Consider the following 19,984-nt stretch of genomic DNA (forward strand, 5'->3'; position numbering starts at 1 on the left):
AACGAGGACTACTAAGAATAGTTGCTCGAGGTGGACCGTGGCGACAGGGATGTAGGTGTAGCCTCGGCGGGCGTCATTGGGAACTTGGGAACGCGTTGGCATTTGTGGCGTTGTCGGTTTCTAGTTTCTCCTGTGTAGATGGAGCTGGTGGGCACGTTCTTCAACACCAAAGCACAGCACCAGAGAGCCATCGGGCCGACGTGTGGTCTGTACTTTGTATTTGGTCCTCGTCCGTCGTCCATTGTCCGCATACAAATTGTACGTCACATATTCAGAATGTCAATATGCAAGATCCGATCGGCGTCGGCCGGCTTCGTATTCCTGTCCCTGGTTCCTGTTTATTTATGGCCCCGGGGCGTCGATGGAGTACGACGTCTACTTTGTAAACAAAGACGGGCGAGTATTGGTCGTGCTTGAGTATGTTGTGCTTTGCACTTTTTCACTTTAGCACTTTTACCCATTTGCCTTTTGCCCTTTCCTGCCCCCTGTAACACCCCGGAATACCCTGTAATATAGATGGTTCGTACCTGGACTTGGCCACATTCGGAGGCAAAACGCGATCGACATGGACCACCCAAACACGTACGACATAAACGAAAACGTAAAAAGAGCAAGACGAGCAGATGGGCGAAATTGTCGTATGCCACTCGTGTTTCTAGGTTTTCCAGGCTCTTTACGAACATGGCGGAGTCCTGGGCGCACGCATGTCTAGCCTTGCTTAGCTAATCTACCGAAATACACGTGACATTCCTACTTACGTGACAGTGCCAAACATCACAAATAGGCATACAAACATTCGCTCGCCGCTGGCATGGCCAAACAGAGACAGCGTGGGGTGGGAAGCAGACGGCATGCTACGCGGGACAGCCACGGAAGGAGATGGAGGGTATCCAATATCCAATGCATGTCTGATAAAGTGCGATGACGACGCGTCCAGCACGGCATCTCGTTTCGACTGTATGTTCTCCTTCTCCTTTCTGCTCACCCTTTGCCTTTGGCCCGAGCGGTCCAGACGCGGTCGTCTTGTCAATATGCACATATGCCCTTCTGGCCATATGCCCGTATGCGCATATGCTTATTTGATTGCCAATGGCTCTTTCACTGCTCATATTTCACTTTTGTTTCTCTGTGTATGCAGCATTTTAATAAGATGCCACAGAAGCACAAAAGGTATAGAAGAAAACCAAATCCATGCCAACGCCGTACCAAATTGTCCTGCCCGTTCCCAGCATGTCGTACACAAAAATAACAACAGGAACGCCGTGTAAAGCGCCGCGTAGATACCCACATCTCCCATTTCTTACTTCTTACTCAAACTTGCCCGCGCCAAACAGGCCGCCCACCGCCCGGGCACGGCCCTCGGCGTTCTTGGCCTTCTTGGCCTGGCGCCGCTTGTCGCTCGCCGCAATGGCTGCCCGCCGCTCATTCTCCCGTGCAAAGTAGTGGATGCCCGACATTTTGCTCGCGTTCTTCTTGATCTTGCCGTCGTCCTTGTCGCCCAGCTTGCCGGCACTGTTGTAGCTGTTGTTCTTGTCGCTGCTTGTGCTGTTGTTGCTCGAGCTGCTGCTGCTGGCGCTCCCATTCGATACCAACGAGTTGGTCGTGGCCCGGCGCAACAGAGCCGGCACGCGGAAGCCTGTCGGGCCCAGGCCCAGAGAAACACCGCCGCCGCCCATCGTCGTGCTCGATGCCGACGAAGACGACGTCGATGCCGCCGAGGACGCCGACGCCGACGACATGTTGCTGTTGTTGCGCTTGAGGCTGATGCGGTCAACAACCTGGACATTGTGGCTACGGCCTGGGCGGCGGCGGACGACAGCGGAGGCGCCAGTCGCCACAGCTGCCGCCAGGGGCTCATTCTCCTTGTTGCCATCGTCCTCCTGCTCTTCGCCGTCGGATCCAAACTCCGAATCCGCCACAATCGACAGGTTGCTGCCATCGTTGTGGTAGTCCTCGAGCAGGCTGGACAGCGACTCGCGGATCTCGCCCAGGTTGGCCGGCTTCTTACCGGGGTTGGCCGACAGGCGGCGCCGCCGAGGGTGATTCTGCTGCTGCTTCTGCACAGTGGCTGCGGTCGGCGCAGGTGGACCAGACGGCTGGCTATCCGGGATCGACGTAGTCGTGTCTACGCCAGGAACAGCAGGCGACGCGGTAGATGCGGTCGCCGTCGTAGACGTAGACGTAGACGCAGCAGCGGGATGCTCGGCCGCACCGTCAAAGATAAAGTCCATCTCGTCGTCGCTGCCACGATCCTCAATGGTGCGCAGGAACGCCTGGTTGCGCGGGTTCTCGGCGACCTTGGACACGCGCTCGTCGGCAAAGAGCGCCTGCTGCATGCGCGCAAACTGCCGCCGCTTCATGCGCCGGCGCGCCTCGCCGCCATCGTCCGAGTCCGACAGGTCGTAGTCGCCCGCGCCGCCTGCGCCGCGCTTACGCCGCAGCATACCCGTGGTCACGTCGCGGAACAGCTTCTCGACCTGCTTCTCGTCGTTTTCACGCTCGCGGTCACTGGATATTTTGTTAGCAGGACATCCCGTTATGGCAAACATTGCAACCCGTCAAATCCCCACCGTAGAACGTACGCATAGAATGCCGCCAACTTGGCATTGTCGGTGGACGAGACCTTCTGGTCGTCGTCGATAATGTCCTTGACAGACGCCATGGACTCGTTGTCGCTGTCCTCGCCGTCCGCGCCACCGAGACCGGCGTACTCATCCTCCGACTCTTCGGCCTGCTCCTCGACCATCTCCTTGGCCTTGCTCTTCTTGCGGTCAAACTGCTTTTGGAGGGCTGCCTGGCGCATCTTGGCAAAGGCCGTTGCAGCCTCCATGGACTGATTGTCGGTGGGCACGGCCTCTTCTTCTTCATCATCCTCGTCCGCGGCATCTGCAGCCTGTTCCTGTTCCTCCTCCTCCTCCTCGTCTTCTTCGACAATCTTGACAACATCCGTCTTGCGGAACAGTCTGCCGCGCGGCCGACGCTGCACAACAGGCGACGGCGACGGTACAACGGGCTGGGACTCGGCCTGCGACTGCGTGAGTGGTTGTGTCTGCTGCGTCGCTTCGCCCAGGACAACCGTCTCCATGGTCGACGGCTGGTGCTCGATGAAGCGGACCTTGAGGGGCGTGTATTCCTGCGGCCCGTTGTCCTGGCTGGGGCCGAGCAGGGACATTTGGCTCACGTCCGGCTCGCGCAGCAGGCTGTCGAGACCGTGCACCTGGGACTGCGAGAAGTTGAACTGCACCATCTGGCTCGGGCCGGTGGCGCCGTTGCTCTCGTTGCTGTTGTTGCCGTTGTTGTCGTTGTTGGCGTCGTTGGCGTTACTGCCAGCAGCATTGTTGCTGCTTCCACCTTGCATGCGCTTGATCCATTCCTGTGTCTGCTGGCTGTCGAGCACGTCAGCCGCGTTCGTCTCGTTCGCCTTCTCACCGCTGGCAGCCGCTTGCGAAAAGTTGGCGTCGACCAAATTGCCGAGGGTGGGCATGAATTGCGGCGGCGACCCGACACCACCGGGCGAGCCGGGCATCTGGCTGTTGTCAGACATGGTGCCGGCAAAAATCTGGGTCAGGCCCAGGCCCGCAGGACCACCCACGGCGACAGGCAGACCGGGAATGAATGTTTTCGTGGCAGAGCGCAGGACCGACGTGGGCACCTGCGGCGAGTCGTTGTTGGACGCAAGACCAGACGGCGACTTGACGAATGCGGTCTTGGGGCCGGGCGTCTTTGCCTCAAACGGAAGCAACACAGACTTGGCAGCGGCAGGAGTATTGTTGTGATCGTCAGCTGTGTCCTCGTCGTCTGAGACAATAAGCGCAGCACGCCGCTTGGTGGAGCGAGGACGGGGCCGTGTCGGTGTAGGAAGCACGCCGGCAGCATTGGCCGCGTCCACCTCGTCGTCCTCTTTCTCCTCCGCGTCGTCTTTGCCGTCCTCGGAGTCGTTGTCTGTAGACTCGGCTTCACCGTCGATAAGTGTGCCAGCCAGGACCTCTTCGTCGCCCTCCTTCTCCTCGTCCTCGTCCTCGGAACCAGACAGCTCAATCTCCCGCTCCTCCACTTCCTCTTCCTCCTCTTCCGCATCAGGATCGTAGTCGTCCTCATCCTCGCTCTCGTCCCAGTCCAAAACATCAGGCACGGCATCCGCACCGTCGCCCCTCTTCTCCTTTTTGGCCTCGTCGCGCTCGCGCTGCATCAGCTCCTCGGCTTCCTGGCGCGCGCGCGCAACAATGTCGTCGACTTCCTCCAGCTCGCGCTCGCGTTCCTCATCGGTCTGGATACGCACACCCTTGGCGCGCAGCATATCCAGGCGCTCTTCGCGTTCCAGCTTGGCCTGCAAGCGGGCACGGTCCTGCAGGGACTGCTGCAGCTCACTCAGGGTCAGGTCACCAGCGCCGGACGCATTCTTCGCACTGTGGGCGGAGGGTCGGGCGCGCGGTTTCTTGCCGGGGGAGCCAATCTGAGCGAGGCGGCGCAGCGCGTACATAGAGCGCGGCTCTCGGTTGCGCTTGAGAGGCACGTTGTCGAAGAGGATGTCGAGCTTGTTCTTAGCAGTCTGCACAATCTCCAGTTCGCCATCGTCGTCCGAGTCGATCATGACTAAATTGGTCTGCACGGCGGGCATGCGCACGCGGATGTTGCGCTTCAGCTCGGGCTTGGGCTGCTCATCACCAATAAACGCTTCAACGGCCTTGCCCTTGCCCTTGTCAAGCTTGGGAACGGCGAGGGCGGCATCGGCCGACTCAGCCGACGCGGTCGTCGTCGCCGTCGTCACTGCCGCCTCCTTGGCCTTGTCGAAAGCCACACCAGGCACCACCGGCACTGGTGGCGAGCTGGGCGGCGTGTCTGCACCGGCACGCATCTCCGAGTCCGTATTGTTATGGGGTGAGGTGGGCGATGTCGGCCGGCTGGAGCTGGTTGGCTCCTTGGCAGCGGGCGCAGCCGATGCAGCAGCAACGCCGGTCGGGTGGTAGTTGAAGCGCTCAAACAGAGACGCTTTCGTGACCCTCTTGCGGGTCTTGGCTTCGTGGGCCAGCTGCAGGTTGCGGGCCATGCGCTGTGTCTCGCGGTGCATCTCCTCGATGGCCTTCTTGCTGGCTTTACGCTCGGGGCGCGCACCAGCCATCTTTTGTGTCAGACGCCGGCCGCCCTCGTCGTCTGTAATGTCCGACGGGTTATCATCGGCGCCCTCGGCATCGCGCATCAGAATATCGTCGTCCTCGTCCAGACCATCCATGGCCTCGTCGTCATCGTCATTGTCGCTGTTGTCGGCCATGGCAGCCATGCGTGCTGCCAGCTTGCGCTCCTCGGCCTCCTCGAGGGCGCGTGCTTCTTTGCGTTTGCGGGCCACAAGTGCCTGGAAACGTGCATTACGGCCAGGGGCAGCAGAATCGGCAGCGCCGCTGACGTCGTCGCCACCCTTCTCGGGCGTCACGAACATGTCAGGAGAGTCTTCCCTATCCGCCTGCTTGCTCGGCGTCATGAACATGGGCGGTGAGTCCTCGCGCTTTGACCGAGAGGGCGAGACGGATTGGCGAGACGAGGCGGACGCGCTGCGCCGGGCCGTGCGCAGGTTGGTCAGTCGCTTGCGGGGCCGCGCTGCCACCGGGAGGTCTTCCTCATCCTCGGCATCGTTGGTCGTATCCTCATGGCTCTTGGCCGCGGTCTCGTCTTCTCCCTGTTGCTTGCCGGCGTCAGCAGCCTGCTGCAGCATCCGCTTGACGCGTTCACGGGCATTGTCGGCGGGTGGCTCGGCCGTTGCCGTTGTGCTGTCAGTTGCCACCGCAGCTTGCATGCGGGCCGCAAATCGGCCGCGTGGCCGGACTTCCATGTCGCTGTCCTCATCGCTGCTGGCAGCCAGTGCTCCAGCACGAACAAGAGGCGACATGGCCCGTGGTGATCGGCTGGACTGTCTCGTTTTCTGGGGAGATGTGGTAGGCGTAGATGCCGCTCGGACGCGGGCGAATGTGGACGCGTCTGCGAACCGTGGCGACTTTCTGGCTGACAGCTGCGCGCTGGTCTTCCTGGCCTTGCGGCTTGGGGTCTTGTTCTCCTCGTTGCTCTCACGCTCGTGGTCAGAGCCGCTGCTGCCAGCGTTGCCGCCATCAATGGTAGCGAACAGCTCGCGGAGCTTGGTCCGGGGCGTCATTGGCGTGGCAACGACCGAGTCGGAGTCGGAGCCCGAGCCAGCAGCTGGGGAAGGTGTCCGGGAGGGGGCATCCATAGTGTGGATGTGTGTGCGTGATGGCAGAGGCGAAGCTGGTTGTTTGTTGCCCTCGAGCTGTCGTGTACTTTTTGTGTATTTTGTGTTATGCGTAGAGTCGAAAGCGGTGAGCAACGCGTGTCAATGCAGTATTAAGACGAAAGCATGTTGGTATGGAGAACGGCAAAAGCTGCAGAAACAATACAAGCAAAAATAAGAGAGATGTAACGGAACAAAAGTAAGAATTGGCACGCCTGGCTTCAATACAAAGTGGTGTAAAGTGTGAAGCTAGGAATTGTTGCCAATATTGAAAATGGTCGCGAGAAATAGAGCAGAAACACAAATGCGGCAAGACGCAGGGCGAGGGGAGCTCTTTCCTCATTAACATGTTTAACGTGTTGGACGTGGAGAGACGCGCTTTCCGACGCGTTGGCCCTCTATTTTTTAGTGGAGAGCGACCGGCCGCACCTGCCCTACGACACCAAAAACGCGGCGCGCCTGTGCAGGAAGGCGCCCTGGCCAATTTAGGCGGTTTTGGAGTGCTTATGTAATTCAGGTACGTCTAAATCTCACACACCAGTCCGCTTGTCACGTAAAGAGAAACATGATTCGCAAAATGCAGGTTTGAATGGTATCTCTTTGCATTAACAATTGCTGTCTAGGAAGAATATGTTTGGGGGTTAGGGAAAAGCGCGTTCCCGAGATGTAGCCAGAGTGCGTAAGTAGTGTACAAGAAGTGTCGAAGTGCATAACAGGAAAATCGAGAAACGAGAAATGAGATAAGTGACGAGGTAACAAAGCAAGGAAACACTTTTTTGTGCTCAAGAATACAATACCAAGCAGGCCAAAGACAAAACAGAAAGCAAAACAACAGAAGCCGTCCAGACAACAAGAAGGCAGCTTGGAAATGAGAAACGCCGAGAAAGATGCCCAAGCCACCATATGAAGACAAAGGAGAGTCGGGAGAAGAGGATGAAGGGGAAGGAAAGCCCACCGATCATCCGAAACGGCGAGCACGCATAGGAGGTTGCAGAGTGCCGTCATCGGACAAAAAGAAAAAGAAAAACAAGAAACGCCGCGCACCGCCGCCCAGTTGTTCGCCCACACCAGTCGTCGCGTTGTAAAACCGTACATGGCCATCCAAAGCCCCTGCTGGGATATCGTGATAACCGTCCTCGTCGTCCGATGCGAGTCCCGAGATTTTTTTGCTGGATAGCCATAAATAAGGCATGGAGTATGAAAAAAGAGATAACAGTCGAAAAAGGCGGAGAGTGGGATATAGCATGGTGGGAGAAGAAGAAAATGATAGAAAGAGAGGGCAAAGGCAGATTAGCCCACAGCGAGGACGGAATCGAGGACGCCCCCAAGCAAGTCACTCTCGCCCAGGTCTGCACTATCCCAGGGAATGTCGTCGTTGTCGTCGAGCTCCATGAGCTCCGCGTAGTCGACGCCGTTCGGCTGGCCCGTCTTGAGGTGTATGCCGTCGACGGCCGCGGCTGCGCCAGCGGACGAGCCCGTCTTGACCATGGCGGCACCGCCGCCTGCGCCGCCTGCGCCGCCTGCGCCGCCTGCGCCGCCTGCTGTCGCACCGCCTGCTGCCTCGCCGGCACCGGCCGCGGCAGACACCGCGCCGTTCACGTTGGCCGCGGGCAGCAGCGACGGCAAAGACGACTCGAGGCTGTTGACGTAGGGCGTCGGGTCCATGCCGTCGATCCACGTAAAGTCGTCCCAGTTCTCCAGTTCGCCCTCGCGGTAACTGGCCATGAGGGAGTGGCCGACGATGGGGAACTGCGTCAGGCCACAGTCGCCCATCTCGAGCGCCAGGCGGAACTCGGCCACGCCCAGCGGCCCGCGCTCGCTCGCCTTCTTGGCCTCGATCGGCAGCAGGCCCATTTTGTCGCGCTGGATCTCGCCGAGCAGGGAGCGCTCTTCTTCGCGGGCGAGCTGGCGACGGTACTTGCGCGTCTGCACCCAGTTGCTGCCGCCAAACCCGGCGCTGCCGTACTCGCCGGGGCCGTCGCTGCGTGTGCGGCTGAAGACGGACGACAGCACCTCTTTGACAAAGGTCTCGGTGGCAATGGACATGAACTGCGCGGCGTCCGAGGCGTGGCCCGAGACCAGGCCGGCCTCGTAGCAAAAGGGCAGCATGCGCGACTCGATGTTGCTGGTGTCGGGGAACTCGCCCGACTCGACGGCCAGCGGCTGCGCAAACCGCTTGCGGATTTCCAGGTCGAGGTTCATGCGGTTGATGCCGCCGCTGGCGCTCGCTGGGGCGGCGTCCATGGGCCGGGGGAACTTCATGCGCTGCTGGTCGGTGAAGACGCTCGCCAATGCGTCGTACGGGTCGAATTTCTGAAACGTACGGTTAGCAACGTTGGGCGCGCCGTAGTAGGGCACAGTATGGCACGGCTGCTCCAACGACATACCTCGTTGTTGACAACGTCTTTAATGCGCCTCCGGTCTTTGCTCGGCAGCAGCATGACCTCGCCCTTGATCCGGCGCTCGTTGGCGTCGTTGCCGCTCGCTTTGCTCCCGAGCCCGGACGAGGGCTTGTCGTTAGCACTGACCCACGGTGCCAGGCCCGGGTCGGGCAGGTCGCGCGTGACATTGCCGTAGATGGCCGAGATCAACTGATTGTGGAGATGTTCGCGCTCGCCGTTTTGTGAGTAGAGGATGGGGTCGACGATGTTGGAGTACTCCGCTTGGTTGAGGCGGCCTGCAATTGGAACAACGGTTAGACACAAAATCATCGAACAGCGGAGCGTAGACCATACGGACGACGGAAGCATCGACGTACCGATAAGGAACTGGGTCGTTGCTGTCTTATAGATTTTCCATTGTTCGTTACCAACGGCCATCCGCAGCGACGTGTAGGCCTGCTCGAGCTCAATGCGCGGCGGGATCGACTGTCCTGCCTTGGAAGGCTTGAGCGATGATGACACCGTGATGGATTTGTTGGAGAGAATGGGTGTTGACAGGCTCACGGCCGGCCGGCTGAGATCCGCGGGGTTGATGTCCGGCATGATGGGCGGCTGTGTGCGGGCAGGGCCGCAGTCGCTGCCGTAAACAAAGCGGGCGCAGGCTCAAGGAGCCCAGGAGAACGACTGGGGGCTGTCAGCGATGGCGATTGGGCGCTTCCGGGGCGATGCCGGGGGCACGGCGGATGGCCGCCGGAGGATCGGAGGCCGGAGGAAGAGAATTCGGAGGGACGTTGTCGCGTGCGACGAAAAAGCACTGCGCCGGCTGGAATCGGCAGTTATGCGCGCACTGGCGCAAAGAGTAAGCGTGCGCGCAGTAGAAATCGATGCTAGATGGATGAATTTGGCATCGTGTGGCGGTGAAATCGATGGTTTGCGAGGCGTGCGGCTGGAGGCTGGTGGTGAGTTTTGAAGACGAAGTGTAAGATTGGATTTTGGCTGTATTCCCGGTTTGCGATGGTCGTGGTGCGCCTAAGCCGCCAGTAGCGGGAAGAATGAGCACAAAGGGGCTTGTCTCCGCCCTCGATACTTGTCGCGACACGCTATTTAGCACCTGGGTTAAGTACCACATACAGATGTGACCCCTCCACAGACGGCGGTCAGACCCCCTGTGATGTACTGTGCCTGGGCCTAGCGGTCCACTAACGGCACTGTAAAACCAGATGATCGATAGCGGCCCCTCACTATTGTCAGGACGGCACGCGTCGGTCGCTCTTGCTGTTGTCGCGTAAAGTAAATAACTGCACGACGCACGTATGCAGACCCCATCAGGAAGGAACGTCCGCGCCCAGCACCACGCCAAACCTGCCGAATTGAGCAGGACGGCATCTGGTGATCTTCCCAGTCCCCAATAGTTCTCCAGCAATCCTCAAACAACACCGTCGAAAGCCCATCCTGCCACCTCGACGCGCCGGCCATGGACCGCAAGCCGCGGAAGCCCGCTCCAGCAGCCGCCCCTCCGGCGCGCAAAGCGGCCCCGGTGATGTCGGACCGTATCAACACGGCCATCAATGGCCTCATCCACCATTTTGTGCCTGAAGATCCAAACGAAGACGAAGATGCAGCCCAGAGACGCCAGCAGTACTGCTTCAACATGGTGCGCACCGTCCTCGAGTCGTGAGTTGGCCCTTCCCTTCACCTTTCTGCTTTTCTGCCATGTGACCTTGTCTGCTGCTAACCTCCTTCCTCGCCAGACCAACATCGCCGGACATGGCCACGGACGTCAACCACACAATGGATCTAATCCGCAAGAAGCTGACGGTAGACCGGCCCAACGACGCCTGGCGCTTCTCCCAGCTGTACTCACGCCTCTTGGCCCTGCCGGTGCTCAACCAGAAGTGGGCTATATTGTACCTGCTCTACCAGCTGTCCGACTCGCCCGACCCAAACGACCCGAACGCTTCGATACCTGTATTGCCCGAAGTCCCTGAAGAGGAGTCAGAGGAGAGCCAGGACGGCGTCGAGGGCGGGGCGGAAAGAGACGACGACGTGCTAGCCGAGCCGTCCGGCCGTGCACAAACAGAGCGGCCGGGCACCGCAGGCAGAAGCTCCAAATCCTCCGCCGCCGGTGCGGGTTCTAATGCACGAGAACCACAGCCGGCCCAGAAGCGGGCATCGACTACTACACGGCAGGAACAGGAAGCCTTTGACGAGGCCTTTGCCCGGGACGGCCTCAAGAAATTTCCGCCTGAGAAGGCACGCCGGGGACCAGAAGAAGCCGCAGCCGCAGCCAGTCGGGATCCGGCAGCAACAGCAGCGGCCCCATTGCGAGATGTGGCGCTCAAATCAACACATCTCGCCGACAGCTATGTCGAGACAAATCCGAGCGAGACAACCTTGCTCCGCGACATTCCCTACACCCTCCAGGGTCTCAACTCAGAGACCATGGTCTTCACAAAAGACACAGTGCTCGTTCTCCCCGCGACATTACCAGCACCCATTGTCTCACTCCTGCACACTCTTGCCGAGCCGGCACTGCTCTACCGCCGGCTCGACAACTTTGTGCGTTCGCCCGCCAAGGGACTGCTCGGCCAGAGTCTGCGTGCCGCCATCAGCAGCGAGCTGCGGGCCTATCTCAGCCTAGTAGCCACGCTCGAGAGCCAGATTCGACGTGCCTTGGCGGCGCTGGATGGCACAGCGCCTCGGAGCGGCATCGGGCGCGCGGGCGTGACCCTGAAGCGGTGCGTCGTGTGGACGCGGGAGGCCACCATGGGCCTGCGGCTGATGGCCTTGATCGCCGAGGAGTCTGCGAACAAGCGTGGCGGGCAGCTGATCTCGCTGATCCACAGCTTCTTTATCTCCCACGGCGACCCTGTGGTCGGCGCATTTGCCGAGCGGCTGCTGGCTCCGGTTGCGCGGCCGTTTTACGATATTCTTCGGCGCTGGATTTACGACGGCGAGCTCGCCGATCCGTACCGCGAGTTCTTTGTGCGCGGGCAAGGAACAGGTGCAGACGATGCCAAACGGCAAGAAGCTGCCAGGGCTAAGGGCCACAGCTCCGTGTGGAACGACAAGTACGACATCGACCCGGCCATGATCCCATCCATCATGCGCACCGACTTTGCCGAAAAGGTGTTCCTCATTGGCAAGTCGCTCAACTTTATCCGCCACAGCTGTGGCGACTCCGAGTGGGTCGAGAACTACAGCAAGGGCGCGTCCAAGGAGCTCCGGTACGGCGATACCGAGACGCTCGAGGCCTGGATCGACGAGGCGTACAAGACGACCATGCGCCGCCTCATGCACCTCATGACGGACAAGTTCCACCTCTTTGACCACCTGGCCGCCCTCAAAAAGTACGTCCTGCTGGGCCAGGGCGACTTCGTTGCGCTGCTCATGGAGTCGCTCGCGCCCGACCTCGACCGCCCGGCCACCGCACAGTACCGCCACACATTGACGTCGCAGCTTGACCACGCTATCCGCGCCTCCAACGCGCAGTTTGAGCCGCCCGAAATCCTGCGCCGCCTCGATGCCCGCATGCTGCAGCAGTCCCACGGCGACACCGGCTGGGACTGTTTCACGCTCGAGTACAAGATTGGCGCGCCCGTCGACTGCGTTGTCACCGAGTGGGCCAACAAGCAGTACCTCAAGGTCTTCAACTTTTTGTGGTACGTCAAGCGCGTCGAGTTCGCCCTGTCCTCCACCTGGCACAAGTGCATGACCGGCTCGCGCGGCGTCCTGCAGACCGACGACCCGGCCGTGCTGCAGGCCTGGAAGACGACGCGCGGCACGCTGGCGGAAATGGTCCACTTTGTCGGCCAGCTGCAGTACTACATTCTGTTTGAAGTCATCGAGGCCAGCTGGGCCACGCTGCAAAAGGAGATCCACCGCGACGACTGCACCCTCGACGATCTCATCTCCGCACACAGACAGTATCTCACGTCCATCACGAGTAAGGGCCTGCTTGGCGTGAGTCGCCGTACGTACGCCGAGATGAAGCAGGCCGCTGCGCAGGCCCAGGCCCAGGCCCAGGCGCTGGCGGCCGCCGCCGCGGGCAAAGGCCCCGCGGGACCTGGTGGCGCCGACCCGAGCAGCCACAGCCACCTGTCCGAGGTGCCTGCCGAGGACAGTAACGGCTTCCCTGTGCAGCTCAAGGACCTGTTGCGCACCATGCTCAACTTCCGCGACTGCGTCGACGGCCTGTACAGCTGGGCCGTCTCCGACTTTACGCGCCGCCAGGAGGCGGACGTGCTGCGGAATCCGCGCATGGCCGCGGCGGCAGCAGCCAAAGCGACGGCCGCCGCCGACGATGAGGCGGACGGTGCCGCGGGGCCGGGCGCCGGTGCGGGCGCCGCGGCCATTGAGTCGGAATGGCCAGCCCTCCAGGCGCGACTACAAACGCTGGGCAAGAGCTTCAACCGGCGGGTGGTGTACCTGTTGGCAGACCTGGCCTACCAAAAGGACACCGACCTGCGGTTCCTGGGCGTGTCGATGAACTTCAACGATGTGTATGCGATGCCGCAGGGCCGGCTACGGCAAGCTCGAAGCGACCGGGTGAAAGGGCCTTAGGGTTTTGAAATTCTGAATTTTGGGGGACTGGCCGGTTGCCTGTTGTCGTTGTCCTTTTTCATATCCTAAAATGGACGTAGCTAGAAAAGCTACGCATGTGTCAGGTCTGCTTGCTATATTGTTTTTTTTGTGTTGTTTTTTTTTCTCACCTTCTCGCCTTCTACCTTACGAGAAATAACATGTCACGACAATTACATGACTTTTTTACGTCGTACTTCTGTCACATATCACGTAGGATAATTTTTAAACAACTCCTGCTCATATTGGCACTCAAAGTACTATCTAGAGGTCGTACATAACATGGGACCAGTCATAAAACATCATGAGTCTCCTCCGTATGAAACACGAAACCTCCGTAAATAGAGAACATGGACCAAAAAAGCAGCCATCCGAAGAAGTTGCTCTCCTGCCAGCTCCCTTCTGGCCAGCCCAGAAAGCGAATGTCCATTCATGTTCTCCTCCCTTCTCAAGTCCTACCAATACCCTGTCAGAACGAAATCTGAATTGAACTTTGCTTCTCCACACTCCAAGAACAAATACACACCTCCTCCCATATAACATGGACAATATGCTCTGCTGGTCCCTTCGCTCTCCAATCACGACAAGGTTGGATGAAAAGAAAGAAACAAAACGGAAAAAAATTAACAAGAACGCCCAGTTTCCATAATCCTTCCTGGCACTTCCTCAACAGTGCGCATAAAATGCTCAAAAAATAATTTCGTTACTCCAGATGCGTGCCAAAATGTTTTGTGTACCCTCTGCCCGCTTCGTGCCCGAGACGAAGAAGAAAAAAAGAAGACAGTTCCCTAAACAAACATATAAAAGCAAAACAAAAACAAGTCCTCGGGTGCAAATGCTGTTGACAATGCTGACCAAAACCCTAAAATCTAGAAAGCAAAAGCAAGAAAATAAGAAGAACAAGACGTGGACTCATTTTAAGAGACAAATAGGAGAACAAGAGACGAACAAGAATCAAACGTCTGTCATCTCCGTGTCATACTCCACAAAGGAGGCCTGCGTGGCGTCCTCGTCGTACTCGGGGCCCCAGTTGCCCTCGAAAATTGTGGCAGGCGCCCGGCGGCGACCAAACACCCACTGCAGCGAGTCGATCTCGAGGATCTCGTGCACGGTTGGGCGTCTGGCCGGGTCGGGGTTGATGAGGTGGGCGACGACCGAGTCAAGTGAGCCCGGATGGTTCGCGTCGACCATGAAGGGTGGCGGGCGCTCAAGGCCAATGGGCTTCTTTGGCGACAGAGCGCCAAAAAGGTTGCCGGCGGGATGGATGGGGTACGTAAAGTCGACAGGTGGGTTCCGACCGGGAGTGGTCGAAGCCAAGTCAAGACTGGCCGTCAGACTGTGGCCGTCCTGGGACGAGTTGTCGAAATCATTAACGACCGGCATACCGGCTGAGTCGCGGACGAGCGCGTTGGCCTCGCCAGCAGTGAGGCTGGGCACAACAGACATGTCACCTTCACGCAAAGCGACCCAGATGGGGCCGTTGTCGGGCAAGAACACGTTGCAGGCAATCTCAAGAACAATCAGGCCAAGGGCAAAGACATCGGCAGGCTTGTCGTAACGGCCCTGGAGAATCTCTGGGCCCATATACTCGCGGTCGCCCTCGCCCTCGATACCCTTGGGCGCAGGCCATGACGTCGCCATGCCAAAGTCGCCGATCTTGAGATGGCCCTCGTACGTCACGAAGATGTTGGCGGGCTTCAAATCCAGATGGATGAAGCCGGCGTCATGCACGTACCGCAGTCCCTGTGATTGCGTTAGCGATTAAGAAAACAGACAAAAAAGTCCAGTACTTGTGTTTGGTTCGGGGCCAAAGCTTACCTGAGATACTTCCAAAAGAATCTTCCAGATGCGGAAGTCATCCAGCCGGCCGTGCTCGCCCACCTTCTTAAGGAAGCTGTCCATACCACCCTCGTCACAGTACTCGGTCTGAATGTAGAGGTGCCCATTTTGCTCCCAGTGGTCAAAGATCTGCAGCACATTCTCGCGATCGCGGACGGCCTCGAGCACGGCCACCTCTCTCAGTTTGGCCGCACGTTCCTTCTGCCCAAAGTACGGTAGGCGCACCTTCTTGACGGCAAAGACATGCGGGGCCGAAGAATGCGAATGCGACCTTGCGAGCGAGGGCGTGTTGTTTCCTGCACGGGTTGAAACGCGCTTGCTCGGCGTAGCGCTGAAGTAGTCCAGAGGCCCGCCACCGTTCACGGACGAGTCACGAGTGTTGACGCGGAAGACCTGTGAGAACTCGCCGCGGCCGACGCACTCGACCTTGCCAAACATGGAAGCCAGGACAACATCTGTATCATTGGGAGCAGCACCGTGGACGGGTGTGATACTAACGCGGCGATCCACAAAGTTGGCATAGGCTTCCCGGTCGGTTGTGGGCGTGGCGGGCGGGAAGATCATGGAGCTTGACTTGTTCGTGGGCAGCGCGACCGACATCTTTGGTGCGCTGTGCTGAGATGGGCCGCCAGAGATGGACAGGCGGCTGGCATCCGGTGGGGCCATGCTGTTCGCAAAGTCGCTATGGTGCAGAATGCTGCACTCGCGGGGCGTCTTGGGGGACACTTTCTCGGAGCTTGAGCTCTCAACAGGGCTTGACAGAGGCATTGAGGCTTCTCTAGGCACAGCAGCATCAGGTGTAAAGCTGAGAGGACCGGTGACAGCAACGTCCCGAATTGCGATGGGTGTAGAGCTGCCCTTGCTGGCGCTGCCAAACAGGTTTTTGGCCAGGACTGACTTGGTGGGCGTGGGAGGCAGGTCAAAGCCGTCAGCAGCACCCTGGCTGTCGCCAATGTCGCCATCCAGGCTGAGAATGCTCCCCTTCCTAGTATGAGCGGATCTCCGCTTGAAGAAATTGGCGACGCTCTCGCTGGTATTGTTGGCGGGAGAGCCACGCGGCTGTGCAGGCCCTGAGCCCGTGTTAAATGGTGTCTCCGGTGCTGCGGAGAAGAAGAAGCGACGCTGCTGCTGCTGCTTGCGGCCGCTACCAGACGACGGCGGGTAAGTGTTGGACGGATAGACCTGTTTCTTGCACGGGGTGTCGGGCATGATCATGGGGCGACTGTTGGCCTGCTGGAGTGCATCGTCCTCGCCGTTGTGGTTCATCTTCGAGACGAGACCAGCGGAGGCAAAAACAGATTGCAGCGGACGCGCCGCCTTGTACTGGGGTGTGGCAATGGGGTCAGGCCTCGGGCGATGGGCGTTTAGAGGCAAGGACCGGGCAAAAATTGACGTCGGTCTCGGGCGGTCCGGAGGTTGCTGCACAGGGAAATGCGTAGGAGAATCATCCGGTAGGCTCGAGCCAGAGGACGACGTAGTAAGAGTGCGAGAGAGCGGATGGGGTTGGTGGGTGTGAGTGGCGCCTGCTAGGCTAGCGGGACGGTCGATGGGATGGACAGACGGGTTCGGAAGCGGGCCTTTCGCTTTGAACGGGCTGTCGCGCGGCTCGGGTTTCAGAAGCTGATCCAAAGAGGCGCGAGGCTTGTTACGAACATTGGTTGCTGAGAAAAGCCACTCGGTTGGTGCTCTCTTTGGCTGCTGCAGATGTGGTGATGTTGGTGCCGCTTGTTGCTGCTGTTGCTGCTGCTGCTGCTGCTGCTGTTGGTGTTGCAGTTGCTGTTGAGCCAGATACTTCTCGCCTTGCCGACGGCCCCAAGAGGAGCGGGGATCATGACGCTGCTGCAGGGTTGATTTGCGCAGCGAAGAGGTACGCTTGGCCATGACGGAGGAGGTGCATGAGTTGAGATCGGTAGTAGGAGTAGGAGAAGAGATGGAAGTGGACGTAGGGCCGCCAGCAGCAGGAAACGCAGCATTGGCGGTGGCAGCACCAGCACCAGCGGATGTGGTTTGCTGGTCGCAGTTGTTGGAGTCGTCGTGAATTTCAAAGGAAGTACGCGCAGGCGGTGCTGCGGCAGGCGAGCCAAAGTCAAAGACGCTGAAATCACCACCCAGGCTAGCAATGCCGTGCAGACTGCGGCGCTTGGCCACTGGACTGCCGGGGTTGACCTGATCGAGGTTCATGATGGCGTCGCTGCGCTTGAGCGGGCTCGAAATAGTCGATGCCAGAGAGTCGAGGCGGGAGTCCCCTGACAGATCAAGGTGCATGCTGTGTCGCGAGGGCTTATCCAGTTTGTTACGCGGTGATGAGCCGAGCGCGAGCAGCAGGCTGCTAAACTTGCTGCCAGCGCTGCTATTTTCTTGGCCAAGAAGCGGCTCGGAGAGGGCTGTCGATGGGCCAGCGGACTGAGGTGTAGCGGACTGTGTGGCGTTGCCCATATCCGAGTTGATGCTCAGGGCACGCTTTAGCGGGCTCTTGGGCGACGACCGAAGGCGCGACACAGACTTGGCGGAAGCCGTCTTGGGGCGCACAGAGCGCAGGGACAGCTTGACGCCGGAGCGGAGAGGAGTAGAGAAGAGGCCCGTCTGGGCCGGATGCGCAGAATGAGGTGCGGCGGGTGTGTTTGCGACACCGGCCAGTGGTGCTGAAGAAGTAAAGTTGTAATCGCTGCTGATGGACGATGCTGAGGAGGAGGCGGATAGGGATGCTGGCAGCGCGTGGGCCGGTGTTGTTGTCTGGGGTTGCGGGCAAGGCGACGGCAGAGCAGAGCTGCTGGAGCTGTCCGAGTGTTGCGAGTTGTGCGACTCGGCGCGCGCCAGGTGAAAACGGGACGGCGAGCGCGACAGTGAGCGGCGCAGAGTGCGCACAGACGAAGGACCAGAATCTCCGTGAAGTCCAGTCGGCGAAGGAAGGGCAAGCGTCCCTCCACCGCCGTTGGAGAAAGACATGGCCAGCGGCTGTAACGCGTTGTTGTCGTGTGTGTTCAATCCGGTAGTAAATAATGACGAAAACAAACAGGTATGACGAAAAGAACGAAAAATCCAGAGAAGAGGAGGTGACGTGAAAATGGATTTGCTCCTCGGTCAGGCAGGCAACTTGTATGTCGGCCGCAGTGTGATATTGTTGCGACAGTGAAGTTTGCGATCAGGAACTGCGAGTAGGCAACAACATTGTCCGGGACCGGTTAAGCTTTTGAGCAAGCGGAGAGGATGCGCCGCTGTATGCACCTGGGGGGATGCTGGACAGCAGGCGTTTTGATAAGGAGGAAACGATGTACGATGACGAGAGAAGAAGCGCAAAGGGGCGCAGCGAATTCTTCAGGACATTCCGAGGCGGGATGTTGGGGAAGCAGTTGATTCAGTAGTCCCGTGAACCGAGACGAAGAAGAGAAGCGCGATCGCGGCGGCAAGATGACAACAGAGCGAGACGAAGAGGTCGTGGCAGGTGATCTTGGTTTACCAAAAGGGGCAAAAAACAACAAAGAATGCTGGCACCGGTGGCGGAAACTGGCGATGATGCGACTGGGGGCGATCTTGTAAGGCCTATCCGGAGAGCTGGCAAGGCAGCAGGTCGATCATTGTTGGTGCGAATCAAGCGCAGAGGCAAGCAGTTCGGTCGATAGACGATGTCGAGCGGCGCGTCTAAGAAGAAAACAAAGCTGGTAAGAGGAACAATGCAGAATCGTGTATGAGGCAATGAAGAGGGAGGGAGGGGGTAAAGGGGGACGGAAATGGGGGAGAGGACAGAAAGAGTGGAAGTGATATGGTCATGTAGCAGTCGGTCGTGACTTCCTTCCCTCCGCGCACGAAAACACACAATTTTGGGAAAATACAGGCAATAACGGGCAACTAATGGGCAATCTAGGAAGGAAGGGGGTGTATCGTTGGTCGCGAAGAGGCAGCAGGGGAGGAGCGAAGAGCGATTCGGGTAGGAAAGATGGCTTGGGATGACGGTAGAGAGAACAGAATGACCAGGGGTGGCAAGAGCCACAGAGCACTGGCGCAGTGGTCTGGGGAGTGTTAGCGCGTGTGTGGTGAGTGCGCGCGCAGAAGGTGCGAACGGTGAAAGTGTGCGAAAATGTGCGAAAATGTGCAAAAATGTGCGGTGACGACACGCGTGTTGTTTACTTTAGCTTCTACAATAGGAAAGAAGGACGTGTTGGACGCGTCTGGGGGCAAGGGCGCCCCACTCTGCCATTGTGTGGCCGTTAATAAGTGAGTTGGGGCCCACTGCGTCTCCACTTTTCCCTTCCTTCCCGACAAGGCCGCTACGGAATGGAAGGCACCAGTCCCAGCACTTGCATCCGTACCACAACAATAGTCAGAAGGGGCCAGCGAGGCCAAACGCGGCCAACGACCTGACCGCGTCTTTGATCTGTCGAGCGTCGAGCGTCGAGCTGTTGTTTTGTCTCGATTGTCGTCTCTCCTGCACTCCTGTATGGGGCCTGCAACGGGGAATTGCGATACGATGCGGCGTGCAACGTCCAGAAATAGATGTGGCCTGTTTGGAAAAGAAAAGACAGGTTTCTTTTGTGTTTCTTTTGTTTTTTTCTTCCTTTGGATGTCGATAACCTGTCGTTGTCCACTTTTTAACAAGCCGGCTGTTTCTTGAGTGTTTCAACGCACCACTCCCCATTCCAGTCGCCGTTGAGCCAGCCGTTGGGGCTAGGCTGACAGGAAACGAGCGAGAAGAGACGAAGGGACCTGGGGACGTTCAAGGACCTCCAGATGCTCGGATCGACACTGGCCTTGCCGGCGAGCGATCGCCGCCCAACCCAGGAACAGGCCTTTTCAGAGGGCCCCGGGCGGAAGCAAGTGTATTGGCGTGGTTGGGTCCTGTGGGCTTGCTCTGACGTTCTTCACCGTTTGGTCCTTTTTCTTTCTCGCCTGACACCAGCATCCTCCACCGCGATGCCGCGACCAAGTGGAGCTCACAGGGTCCTGTCGCCTC

The 19,984-nt window shown here is 58.9% G+C and overlaps 6 protein-coding genes across 6 annotated transcripts; 2 read left to right on the forward strand and 4 right to left on the reverse strand.

Moving 5' to 3' along the window:
* Positions 1 to 1,307: 1,307 nt before the first annotated feature.
* SPSK_00656 (mediator of replication checkpoint protein 1) lies at positions 1,308 to 6,217 on the reverse strand (the record flags this gene model as incomplete). Its single annotated transcript, XM_016727606.1, has 2 exons — positions 1,308 to 2,508; positions 2,583 to 6,217. 2 exons carry the CDS (start codon positions 6,215 to 6,217, stop codon positions 1,308 to 1,310), a joined length of 4,836 nt encoding a protein of 1,611 aa, XP_016584495.1.
* Positions 6,218 to 7,193: 976 nt separating this feature from the next.
* SPSK_00960 (uncharacterized protein) lies at positions 7,194 to 7,427 on the reverse strand (the record flags this gene model as incomplete). The annotated part of the gene is made up of 1 exon (XM_016727899.1): positions 7,194 to 7,427. One exon carries the CDS (start codon positions 7,425 to 7,427, stop codon positions 7,194 to 7,196), a length of 234 nt encoding a protein of 77 aa, XP_016584496.1.
* A 98-nt stretch (positions 7,428 to 7,525) lies between these two features.
* Positions 7,526 to 9,219, reverse strand: SPSK_00763 (transcriptional coactivator HFI1/ADA1; the record flags this gene model as incomplete). The annotated part of the gene is made up of 3 exons (XM_016727711.1): positions 7,526 to 8,548; positions 8,623 to 8,912; positions 8,994 to 9,219. The coding sequence occupies 3 exons, from the start codon at positions 9,217 to 9,219 to the stop codon at positions 7,526 to 7,528; spliced, it is 1,539 nt and encodes a 512-aa protein (XP_016584497.1).
* Positions 9,220 to 9,316: 97 nt separating this feature from the next.
* On the forward strand, positions 9,317 to 9,586 carry SPSK_00951 (uncharacterized protein; the record flags this gene model as incomplete). Its single annotated transcript, XM_016727892.1, has 1 exon — positions 9,317 to 9,586. One exon carries the CDS (start codon positions 9,317 to 9,319, stop codon positions 9,584 to 9,586), a length of 270 nt encoding a protein of 89 aa, XP_016584498.1.
* A 504-nt stretch (positions 9,587 to 10,090) lies between these two features.
* SPSK_00683 (uncharacterized protein) lies at positions 10,091 to 13,179 on the forward strand (the record flags this gene model as incomplete). Its single annotated transcript, XM_016727633.1, has 2 exons — positions 10,091 to 10,290; positions 10,368 to 13,179. The coding sequence occupies 2 exons, from the start codon at positions 10,091 to 10,093 to the stop codon at positions 13,177 to 13,179; spliced, it is 3,012 nt and encodes a 1,003-aa protein (XP_016584499.1).
* A 972-nt stretch (positions 13,180 to 14,151) lies between these two features.
* On the reverse strand, positions 14,152 to 17,982 carry SPSK_00667 (mitosis inhibitor protein kinase SWE1; the record flags this gene model as incomplete). The annotated part of the gene is made up of 2 exons (XM_016727617.1): positions 14,152 to 14,940; positions 15,016 to 17,982. 2 exons carry the CDS (start codon positions 17,980 to 17,982, stop codon positions 14,152 to 14,154), a joined length of 3,756 nt encoding a protein of 1,251 aa, XP_016584500.1.
* Positions 17,983 to 19,984: the final 2,002 nt, after the last annotated feature.

This window comes from Sporothrix schenckii, assembly GCF_000961545.1.
Source record: "Sporothrix schenckii 1099-18 chromosome Unknown Cont48, whole genome shotgun sequence".
In the NCBI taxonomy this organism is placed as follows: domain Eukaryota; kingdom Fungi; phylum Ascomycota; class Sordariomycetes; order Ophiostomatales; family Ophiostomataceae; genus Sporothrix; species Sporothrix schenckii.